Source organism: Amphibalanus amphitrite, unplaced genomic scaffold (assembly GCF_019059575.1).
Source record: "Amphibalanus amphitrite isolate SeventyFive unplaced genomic scaffold, NRLGWU_Aamphi_draft 002210F_arrow, whole genome shotgun sequence".
NCBI lineage: Eukaryota > Metazoa > Arthropoda > Thecostraca > Balanomorpha > Balanidae > Amphibalanus > Amphibalanus amphitrite.
In genome coordinates this window covers 18,475-30,752 of record NW_024883700.1, presented here as the reverse complement: position 1 = coordinate 30,752, position 12,278 = coordinate 18,475, and the positions used below count along the sequence as shown (strand labels likewise).

Below are 12,278 nucleotides of genomic sequence, written 5' to 3'. Positions count from 1 at the left end.
CTGGCCAAGGTCGCCGCGCTCCGCCGGCCGGCCGCCCGGCCGTCTGGCCCGACCAGCGACCCCGTTCGGCCGCCGGCCGGCTCCGGCAGCCTTGTGAAACGGCGACCTGACCCGGCGTCCGGCGCCCGGGTCGGGGTTGCCCGCGCCCGACCCACCGTGGGAGACCGGCGGCCGGCTGTGGCGTGTGGCGTGCACACTGCAGAACCGCCCAGCGTTTAACCACGGCCGGTAACAAACCGCCCACTGCCCTGTAACCGCGCCGTGTGTGCGGTTACACCGCGACGAAACGCCCAAAACAGAGCCCCCTGTGTCTGAAACATCCGACCGCGGTGTCGCGGTTTGGCTGCTTTGCAAAACCTGCCGACGAGCTGACAGCGTCGCAGTGAGCCCATTCAGCACGGAATGATGCCGTTTTACACATGGTGTGTGTACTGTTTACGGTGTCGACCGTGATGAAACCATAGACAGCGGCCAGCCGCCGGAAAGATGTTATGCAACTCGATGTAAAGCGGCCGAGTGGCCGTCATCCCGTCCCGCCCCGCCCACCGAGAAATGTCCACACAATGGCCGTACCGAGACGATGGCAGGAAATTACACAACGTGTCGCCATAAGCGCCCGCATAAGTGAGTCGCCCGTCACCGGACCCCGCCGAGGGAAATTCACCATCGCGTCCAGCTGCGTGAAACCCGCGAAATAACCCGATTAACGTACAAAATTCTGCACCGCTGTACTTACATGACAAATCGGATAGATCCCCTGACATTACAACCACGCTGGCAGTAAATTGAGACCATGACATTAATCATGAGAACTGAGAAGTGCGCAATAGGCATCAAAATCAAGACGCTAGAGCCTCAGCATCTAGGCCGTACGATCCAAATACAATTTACTCGTTGACGCGCCCCTGGCACCACTCACGAGCAGCGCTGTTGGAATGAAGCGGACGACACCGCCTGGAGCGCGTCCCTGGAGAAACGCCCTGCGGTTAGACGCCGACGACGCCTCCTCAGAGCATCAGCGGTAACCTTTGTGGCTTGTCGACGACAAAGCTCCAAACATATACATTGACAAGCAGCCTTTCAGCCCGTTAGCGGCGACATTCCGGAACGTTTCGGGATGCCAGGTTAATCGTGACAAAAACGCAACAGAGCGTCAAAGAGTCGGAAATGTAAGCGATGTGCGACAAGGAACGGAAAGACATAAACAAGACAAGCCTCGTGGGGAATGCACCGCTCAGAGTTGGTGTGACGAACGAAAGCCTGTGGGAATGCAAGAGGGACTAGCCCGTAGAATTTTCACGACTACAAGACACTTTGAATTTGCACGGTCTTGTCAACACACATCCGGTCCCAGATACGATAACGTCATGGGGTTAACCACACAAAACCTACCAGCGGGGACGTACCGACTGAACCGCGATGAATCACTCAGATAAGGCCACAACCCCATCACCGAGGGTATTCTGGCCCGTCCAAGCTTACCGCATCCCTCCAGGGACCCGCCGGACCCAATACCGCACGCAGAGACCCGGATCTGTGTACGGCCCCAGCATTACCCCGGATCAGCGTGTCCAGCGGGGGCCCGTGTCCGGCGCGGGGCGGTCCCAGCGCCGGACCGAGCCGCCCCGGCCGAGGGAGGTGGCCAGTGCCGACCGGCGGGCTGCCCCCTACTGCGGAGATCCATTCCGCAGCGAGGGGCCCAGCGGGACACAGGTAAACACGCCGTGAGACGCGCATACGGAGAGTGGTTCTGTCTGTCTGTCCCTGTCTGGCTGTCTGGCTGTGTCCGTCTCTTGCCTACTCGTCTCTGTGCGCTATCTTGGCGTGTGTATATCAATTTGAATCAGTTATCAGATTAGTTCGTCGTGAAGAAGCCAACCGGAATGTTTCTATCAGATCAAACTATGACGAAATTATACATCACTGGATGATATCTCAAGTCACTTGATTTACTGTTTCGTCTTCATCAGTCATTTGCTTTCTTCAGCAAATATCGCTAGATAAAAGTCGATGCCTATTGCCTACCCGCAGGGGACATCCATTCATAACATAGACAGCTTAACAATACTGGCAAACGTAAATGACATGTCACAATTTTCCTAGGACAGCAGTGACATAAACCTGACATGAACTTTAACAAACAGTCAAAAGTTCACAGTCCAAAAGTTCATTCCACTGTTTCCGACACATTTGAGTGACAGCGCCTCGCTGGCGGCTCAATGTCAATGTTTACTCGCCAATCACTCAGCGCGTCGACTTTTTGGCACGCGCCGGCCCGGCCGCCGAGCGCGCAGCCCCGTTACGTTCCTGCGCCAGTCTCGCCGCAGTGCGCCGGGGTCGCCGCCGGAGGTCAGCGGCGCGCCGCGTCTGTCCGTTACGCGGCCCGTTCGCCGCACTTCACGCCGACTGCGCTAAGCGCCGCCGAGCCGCGCGAAATGGGCGTCGGCACGAGACGAAGCCGACCATCGACACGAGACGGCGTCGTCTGGGCTCCGACTGTCGGGCGAGGGGGGACTGGACTGGGACGGGAGGTGACAGGAAACGGCACAGCAAGATAAGACGGTTCCTAGTCACTTGCACACTCGTCCGACAGTGGGAATGAACTGTGCTTGGCGAAAGAAGGGATGTGTGAAAAGGGGGAGGCGGTTAAATGATTGAATATTGGCCAGTTCTTAGTTCATTGCAATGAAGAGACCCAAAACTGAGTTTGGTTTACGAGACAAATATGCTACAGTCATTCCCGAATCAAGACAGTTTATGGCAGACCCTAGGAGGTTGATGGAACCAATTTTATTCAGCCTTGTCTTAAATTGATAGCTAAGAATCGCTCTGGAATTGGACCGATAGAAAATGTCTGCCAAAGAATAATGAAGCCCCTCAATCTCGTTTCGATCAGTGACAGCCAAAATAAAGCAGGGAAGGAGGGAAACATGCTCATGGTAAGAATATTTGCAAACAGCCCCTGGAGAGCAGAATAAGACGGAACTGCGGGGGAGTAGCCCAGCCGGCCCCAAGTGAGGAGATAAGACGCTGCGCCGCGCCGGCCCACTGCGGAAGTCCCGCTCCCGTTGCGGAAGTAACCTGCACACCCGGCTGCTCGCGCAGAGGCCCAGAGGTCGTCTCTGTACCACCCAGCTATCTCTCAGATCCCATCAGCCGACGGATCTCGATCCAGCTCGGACGGTCAGCGCCCTCCGTGGCCCGTGCACCGTCACAGTCACGGGAGCAGCACGGCACGTGCGGTGGTAGTGCCGCGGTAACGGGAGAAGCCCCGAAGGATGCACGCCAGGTCCGCATTTTACGGCGAGTCGGCCAGTGAACTCAGAAGGAGGAAGGCGTTTCAACGTTCAGGACTTCTGGAACCGTTGGAATCGGAATCCGATTGAGGTAGTGATCGCTTTCATGTGCATCTAAAGGCGTGTAGTAGTTCTATTTCAGCCAATAACGCATTTCGTGCAACCTAACGCTAGGCCCTGCCTGCCCAGCGAATGTTACCGTTCAACACTAGCCATTACAAAAATCGATTAAACAGTGAATGATAAATGCATCTGCCATCTAGGATCGGTAATGCATGCCGTCATGTCTGTAGAGATCGCAAAGAGAAATACTAGAATAAAGAGCTCATCCTTCGAAATATAACATCGGTCGCGCCACAGAGCAACGGGCGCACACACAGTCTATATTATGAATTATAAGTTGTCTGTGCGTGCGTGATCCGTCATGACTTATGTGTCTTATTGCGCCTGAAAGGCGCCGCGTAGCGACGTGAAATTTGGCATGCCAAATCTGTGGGCGTGGGCGGCCTTTGTATTAAAATTTGGGCGTGATCGGACCAGGGGTGCGCCGCCAGCACGCGCTCGCGTGCGCCATAGGGTTAACACGGGAAACGGTCAAATCGAAGATCGGGCGAAAACCGGCCTGCGGCGCCCACTTCCCGGGCCCAAAACTCGGCGACAGATTGCCGTAGCGAGGTGGGGTTGCCACCACTGGATAGAGGAGAGATGGGCCTAGCGTATTGATATGGTTTCATAGTATAGCACGCGCCACGTGCAAGACAGCACCCCCGGTTGTGAAAAATGACCGATTTCGTGCATTGTGACGGGAAAATCGATGCCGCTGGAAAACGGCTTGACGGAATGAAATCGGTGTTGTATCATTTTGCAGACAAATGTATGTGTAATAAGATAATAGCAACCAAAAACTGATGATCCGTACCATTTCCTTAATAATGAAAAATTAATTTGAAAATTTGATTCGCACGGAGCGCGACGTCCTTTACAACATCAAAACACATTGAAAACGTTGATCAATCGCTATGAAACCTACATATTCGGAAAGAGCATTCTTTTCTGACCAATATCCACCCAAAATATTATGGAAAAGTCAATAAACTTTTGTGAAAATGACTCAAACATACGACCGTGTTTTGTTAACGTTACAGGTATTTTTCGACAAAATCCGGTCGATGGCTTATGGCCGGCAGGCCATACAACTTTTCACAATAGCTATCAAAGCATGGGCTGCAATGCACCACCCGTAAAGGGGAATTCCAAACACTGAAAATAAGCGCCTACCAGTAAACAGCACATTTTTGTACTAGGAATAACTCAGCTGCTACTGGGCCGATTGCGCTGAAACTTGGACTGTGGGTGGAGGGGGCATTAACCTGGCGATGCATGGTCATTTGTGACAGGTAGGGTGGATCGATTGCACGTGCGCACGTGAGGGGTCCATTTATACATCTCAAGAACGGCTGGTCCGATTTCGCTCAAATTTTGTACACTGTTTGGGACAATTTAGAAAGGTGGCTGGCACAAGTCATCTGGAGGCTCAGCTAGCGCGTGCGCACGTGCTGTGGGCCAGTTTTATATCTCAAGAACGGCTGGGCCGATTGCACTCAAATTTGGTACGCTACTTTAATCGAGTATGAGAAGGGTAACTATGTGTAAAGGTAGGGTATGGGTAGGTTAGGGTAGGGTAGGATGGGTTTGAGTTCGATAAAGGCAAACCATGAGAAAGGCTCTAACAACCCGCAACCAGCACCAGCAATATGCCGTTCAAACAAATATCCAACTCCGACAAAATAAGACAAATAAAAATCATAAGTTCCCACACCCAAACTAATGCCCCATCAAATGCATCTATCAAAACGCACAGTTATAGCGCAAAATATGCCATCTAGTTTATTATAGTTAATGACGTCGACCACGGACTCACCGGAGGATGTTGGGGTGGCTGAGTTTGTTCATCAGCTGCACCTCCTTCAGCATGTTGGACCGGTTGGACGGCCGCAGGTTCATCTTCAGCACCATCACCTGGCCCGTCGTCCGGTGCACCACCTGAAAGGAAGGGCGTGTTATGGCGACTTGACCAAATCATCTGCAAGAGGGTGCACTGTGAATGGTTGATGGTATTGTTATTATGGCGCGGGAAAACACTGAGCACTGACAGTATCTAGTAAAGAGTAAAGCATTTGAAAGTCTAAACAAGACACAAATCTGACACCATTCACAAAACTGAAGTAGATTTTCCTCCATTTTGAGAAATAACGGTAACGATAGCGATCTTCTTTCGACCTCAGCTATCTCAATTGGGGCACCATGACGCGGCACAAAACCTGCTGACAAACGGAGCAGCTCAGCGCGCTCCTCATCGCCCATTATAAATGAAGAACTCATTCAGGCGGCCACCGGCGGCAGACACGCTAATCACTGGCTCCGTGACAGGCTCAGCAGCGGGGCTTCCAAGACCGACCTCACGTGACGTCACAGACCTGAGATCGAACGTCATCAGGCCGACGGGAAGTAAGGAAGACTGCAGGGCACATACGGCATCTGACGCAGATAAATGGACCGCTCCGCAACAACCAGCGCAAGTGGAGACACCTGACGTGTCATGGCGGCGGGCGCCAGTCGGTGATGTTTTATGACCGCTGATGGCCTCTTATCACAGACTGATACATGACCGGAGCGCAGTTACGCTGACGAGGCGTCTGTCGCGCATTTCCGCCGCTCTGGTCACTGCGACAGGGAAGTGATTCCGCTGACCTGGATGAGCTCATGGGGAAGTTTGACTGCTGGCGTAAGGGAAATCAGAAGTCTTTACGAGTTGATGTTTCCGACCACACCAACAGGATGTTTGGGATTCAAAAGACCAGGCCACAGCGGACCGAGTACGCTCGGCACCGGTCAGCGGTTTGGGCGCAAGTCGGAGTGCCACCGCAGCGGCTGGCCCGGCGGTTACACCTCCGGTGTGACCCAGCGTGACCTGCCTAAACTGACCCACTGGGCGCGCGCCAGCGGCGCTTCCCGTTCATAACGGCGGCGGTCGCCGTTCGACCTCCTTCCCCGTACTCCGTTCGGCAGCCCGGGCAAAACCACGACCTCGCCGCCAGCGAGGTCCCGCAGACCGCAACCAGCGTCAATGGTGGAGAGCTGACCACACTGCAGTGACCCTATCGGCGGAACCGGCCACCCCGCCTCCGCCGACAGCCACCCCAGCTCCGCCGACCGACCGCCGGCGACCGGCGCCGCACCGACGCGCCGGCTGTTTGGCGTCGACCGGCCGACGGAATGGGTACAAACGCCAGATGCGCCGCGGCCTAGCCGGCCGGCCGGCGCGCACCAGTCACGAGCGCGTGCCACAGATGGCGGTCTGCGACAACCATGACGCACCGGCGCCGAACGCGCTCTGATTCCGACGCGGCGGGGCGCCGACGACGGGCGGGGAGGAAGCGAGGTTCGATACCGTGTCGGGAGACGTACCACTGGCCGGTCGGCAGACGCTCAGGATGATGTCAACGTGGATCGAATGACCCGCATGGCGACTTCAAGCGATAATTGAACACTTATTAGGTTACTCATGATGAGTTCCATGACAAGACAATGATCTGTTTCACTTATTATGCATAAAGACGCATTTTAGTTTAGATGTCCAAACCGGCCGGTTAGTTTTCTTTAGGTTCACGGTTCGTTTTCAGCCTGTGGGCGGATTCCAGAAACCACGTCCGTCACCTGAGCTCTCGATTCCCAGCAGTCGTATTCGGTCACGGGCCGCGGGATGGCCCGCGGAACATGGAACCTCAATGTCACCGCCAGCAGACATTCACGGAGCACTGAGCACCGTGTCGTCCGCTTCACGGCGGCAGGCTCCCACCTGTCCTGCCGTGTGCACCAGGCCAGTTCTAGGTGACGGAATGTTCCCAGGGAACACTAAATATCACTCGTCAGTAAATAAATCCCCGGCCGAGCGCACCACCAGACAGCCGCACAAGCGCTGTAGTCTTTATATCGTTGTGAAATCAGAGGACTGACGACGCTTCGGCAGAGTAATGATTGCACAGCACGTTAGATTGACATCAGCGGATGGCTTTTTCAAATGAATTACAGCCAGCACCCGGCTGGAAATCCGTGGGAAGTGAAAATATCGACTCGGATCGCCGACCACACAAATGCTGACTATCCGGGCAGTGAAGGTGCGACATGATTAACCGGTGTTGCTCAAGACTCCCGAAGGTTCGGTGACCAGCTGAATATTTACGGGCAAGCACCTGGGAACTGCATGACGAAGTGCAAATTCATCAGCATCCGAGCAGCATTGCAAAAAAATGCACCGGGCTTCGGTCATCAGGCCACCATGGAAGCCCATTCGCACATCAGCGTCCGACATCTCCCAGAGAGTTTCCATTCTCACCGTGCGCGATCTAATGTCTACAGTCGTCTTCTACCCTCCACCACCTGCACAGGTAACTGCACACCGCTGGCCATCGCGCACAAGCATCGTCTATCACCCACCGCGCACCGCCCACTGCTCACCGTCTATCGCCCACCGCCCACCGCCCACCCCCATCGTCCATCATCCATCATCCTGTGAGCCCACTCTGCAGCGGCGGGCCCCTCCTGGCACCGGCTACCTCGCCCAGAGCCCACAGGTGACCGTATGTGGCCCGCGCTCACTGAGGCGAGGCGCCGTCGACCTCCACCCAGCACGGCCGTCATATCGTCCATCTCTCCCAAACGGCGCCGCCTTTCTCCGGCTTCTCTGGCGGTGGGGAGACGGGGAGAGATCCGGGCCCTGCCGGAGCCGCAGTGAAGCGGCACGACGCGGCACAGCGCTCCGGCAGCGGCGCACTGGCCGCCCGCACCCACCACGGTTACATGCGCCGCCGACGATTTCGCTCAGTGGGAGCGCAGTTACGCTGCATGGGAACCCAGAGACGGCGCAGTCGCATATCGCAGTTTGGCACGATAGCCGACTAGGGTTGTGGAGCCGCTGTTGCACGCTAGCGTTGCGCTCTCAGTAAGCAATGGTCATGCATCTTACCGCACGCCATGTCATCAACAGTGAGTGGGTGTTTCGGCGGTGGGACGATGACGTCAGCCGGGCGCGAACTGACGCAGTCAACGCGTGTGCATCTTGCACACAGGACGTCGGTCGTGCAGCGTTCAGCCCAGCCTCACGGCTACAATCTTCCGCCTCCGTGTCTGCCGGGCGGGGGCGGACACCCTCCTGGCACACCAGTCACGAGTTTGCCATGGCACCGGACCAAGGCCGTCCAGGGGCACAGTCCGAGGAGGGCGGGCCGGCAGACCGAGAGCCGGGCAGCGCCCGTCGAGAACGTTCCACGGCGCAGACGGCGGACGAGCGGCGAAAGCGGCGCGCAGAGCGCGTAGCCAACGCACATGGGCGTTCGACCTCATTGTCGGCGGGCTGAGAAGGCAGACGGTGCGGCGCGGACCAGGAGACCCGGTCTCCCTCTCAGCCGCAAACACTTGAGCCGCGCGCCAGGGCCGCGCTGCACTCTCTGCCCGAGTGGCGGCCGCCGGCCGAGTGGCGCTCGCTGCGCCATAGGCCGGGGGCCAAGGCTGCGATACTGCTGACACAGGAACCGGTCCAGAGGCGCCGCGGCGACTACCAAAACTGGCAGATGTATACGGCTTACAGACCTCAGAGCCTCGGCCTGTTGCAACATCAGAGTCCATGTGAGCGTGGTCGCATTTGTGCTTAAAACAAGTTCTGCACATGACTTCCCATGTTGTCAATCCTAGACTGGAATGAGTAAAGAAACAACAAGACAGGTAATTGCCATTTTTGCCTTCTGGCTTCTGGATAACAAGTCCGTTCCGGCCAATGAGAAAAAAAAAACAGACCGGCAGCACAATAATTATGAACTTTTGACAGTCGAGTGCCGATCAATGTAGTAGGCAAGTTACAGCACCCTGCAACGATAACAGATGGAGCTCAATTTGAAGAACTCATTCCTGAAGTTTCACGGAAGAACGAATCAGAAACTTTCTCCAATTTTCCCACACCGGTAGAAATTAAATGAATACAATCAGGAAAAAGGCAGGGAGGAATGCACCCCAAGTTTTACGACCACATGGTGACCCAGCCGTTCCGGGTTCCAAACATCATAGTACAACCATGTGATAAAAACGAAGCATCACTTTTCTAATATCACCACGAAAACTGATGAGGAAATATCGTGCACATCTGCTGATACGGCTATAAAGAATCATCAGTCACTAATTCAGTTGCAGTTTCGCGTCCTGCTGGAGTGATTTTTTTTTCACAACCGCTGGTCTTTCCGGATGATAAGATCGATGAACTACGCACCGCTCTTGCCGGAGTGGGGTAAACAACAATCAATCACACCGCGCGGTGTACCGCGGGGTACCGGTGGACGCGCCGGTGTGGGGCTCGGCGCAGGGAGGCTCACTGGCCAGCACTTCCGTCCTCGTCCTCGAGTCCTCGATGACGAGTAGTGGGTAGTCGAGAACCCAGCTCTACGCACCTTTTGTTTAAAAAAATGAGGAGTTATTGCTCTAGGATGGCAGCTGAATACTGCACAGCATTCAATTATGAACACCCGGCTGTTGTGATCAGCTGCTCCCAGGTGCGGAAGTTCGGTCAGTGCACACCCATCAGCCGCGGCAGACGCCGGCAGCAGCTGGCCCGTAATGGGGCGCCCCCGTGCCGGTTAGGTTACCATGGCTACCCGGGCGAGAAGGACGCAGACGCTAAGGCCAGCCCACAACGCACCCAACCGACACTGAAATAATTGCCTTATTAATTGTCCGACATTGCCAGCCAGCATCGCGATAAGCACAATCACAATGATGCTATCACCATTGCAAACGGCAAAGGAAACAGTGCGATCTGCGAAACGGCTCCTTCTTTCTGGCGAATATTTTCGGACCCGTAACTTGAGCTTCCACAATAGGTACCTGAATAACATTCCTTCATGCCGTAATACGCTGGAACTTATCATAGAATGAGTGGAATGGGCTGAACATTACAGGGTCACTTGCTGGAACCATGATAATCGACTTGGTCGCCTGCCTTTCGAATGCAATTCGAAAAGCCTTTTGCTACAGAGGCTAGCTTCACAGATCACAGCGAGATGACCTTGACTTCGAAACATGTGTCGGGAGAGGAAGTGGGACACCTTGCCCTTCCAAAAGGCCTTATATTTGACACTCAGTCTGAGGAATTGGCATAGCACGGATAATGAAATATGAACGGATTCAATCGGACCAAGAAATCAACCGTGCTCTCAAAATGAAGTGAGACTTGAAAAAAGATCGTCTCATGAGAAGAAAACAGCATAATTGTTGAGTTTCCACCACTTTTTAGGAATTCATTTCCTTTCTAGAACGTTCATTGGTCCACGTCGTGTCATCATTTACCATGCACTCGTCCCCTGGCCGCACTCACCCGGTACACCTCCGAGAAGAAGCCCCTGCCGATCGTTTCCAGGCTAAAGTCGTCCAGCCGACTCAGCTGAGCCACGGCCTGGCGCAGTGCCAGGCAGGAGGCGCCGGGCGAGCGGGCGCCCGACGCCGACGCCTCCGCCATTGCCGGCTCGGCCGCCTCGCCCTCCTCCTGCGGCCGCTGCTCCGGCAACATGGCGTCTCCTTCCGACATACCACAGTCACCGCCGGCACCCACACTGTCAGCACGTACTGCAGAGCCGCCGCGCCGCTGGTCGCTCGCGCGCACTCCTCGCTCTGTCATCGCGCGTGACCTCCCCACACCGCGGTTCGGAGCGCACTGGCGGTTGGCGCTCGGTTGGCGGCGGTGGCGGACGGCGAGCGGCGGCGCTGCGGGCGCCTCTCGACTCTCTCCCGCGGCCGGGCGGCAGTGGCGGCGCCACGCTCCGGCACCGCGGCTCTGTCAACAGACGGGCGCCGGTGGGGGCAGCTGGGCGCCGGGCAAATTGCAATCATGTCCAGCCTGCAGTGAATAAAATTGCATGCTGTTATGGGGTGATGAGGGCGCGGGGGAGGGAGTAATAGGGGCGGGTGGCCGTTGGACAGGGACATGGACGTTGGGAGGGGGACGGGGGCGTGTGGTGCGGCACAGCTCAGGTGCGCTTAGAGGGGACGGTGGGCGGGTCGATACTGATAGTAGGAAGATACCAAGGCCAAGTGCGATAAGAAAGTTGAGTGTGGAGCCAGTGGCACGCGCACGGCGGTCAAAGTTGATGGGCTCCCGATCAGCAGGAGGGGCGGGAAGAGGGGGGGGGGGGGGGCGAATAACGACACAATAGGCCAAGACTGCAGCGTGGGATATTTCGTTTGAACACAACTCAACTTAACTTCTTTCACAACTTCCGAACTTCCTTTCACAGCTTCCATTTCATTTCTTTTAACCTTCGCCCCAGTGGGGGGGGGGGGGGCATATGTTACCACCCTGTCGCGTTTTTCGCGTGTGAATAAAAAACCGCGGCGCGTAGCGCCGCGCCGCTTGGGGTAGCTTTTGGTACATCAATTTTGGACAATGTGTGAAATTTTTGACCCCAGGTCATGTCAGGTCAGGTCACCAGGTCAAGTTAACTGACCAAGCCTTAAAAAAAGTTTGCAATCATGTCCAGCCTGCAGTGTTTGTCAGAAAGGTTTTAAACTTGGTGGATTGCATGCTGTTATGGGAGCCTACAATTTGTATATCTCGGATTTTTTATATCCGTGACCTAAGGTCAGGTCAGTGGCATGACCTTTCCATTACAAGTCAATGGAGAAAAATGAAAATGCCTCTAGATCCGTGTGTACGCATAAAAACAGTCCAAATATTTCAGAATCACAATGATTTAGTCCACTCGTGATGACCAAGGTGTCATTTTTGCTGATAGCCTCTAGAAAGGTCATCCGAGGTCATTTGAGGTTACAAACAGTTTTTTTGCCAATAACTCGCGATTGGAAAGAGATAGAACGCTGGGGATGGTCTCATTGTGTTTGTCTTGTTGAGACGCATCGACTGATATGCAACATGACCTTTTC

At 55.1% G+C, this 12,278-nt stretch overlaps 1 protein-coding gene across 1 annotated transcript in view; it reads right to left on the bottom strand.

Annotated features, from left to right (window-relative positions):
• The window catches only part of LOC122376596 (dual specificity testis-specific protein kinase 2-like), a 28,785-nt gene extending 17,619 nt beyond the window's left edge, over positions 1 to 11,166 (bottom strand). Inside the window, exons 1-2 of the mRNA XM_043356486.1 lie at positions 10,717 to 11,166; positions 5,218 to 5,339 (exon numbers count right to left, since the gene is read on the bottom strand). Coding sequence (XP_043212421.1) covers positions 5,218 to 5,339; positions 10,717 to 11,016 — 422 coding nt within the window. The 5' untranslated portion in view covers positions 11,017 to 11,166. The remainder of the gene's footprint in view (positions 1 to 5,217; positions 5,340 to 10,716) is intronic.
• Positions 11,167 to 12,278: the final 1,112 nt, after the last annotated feature.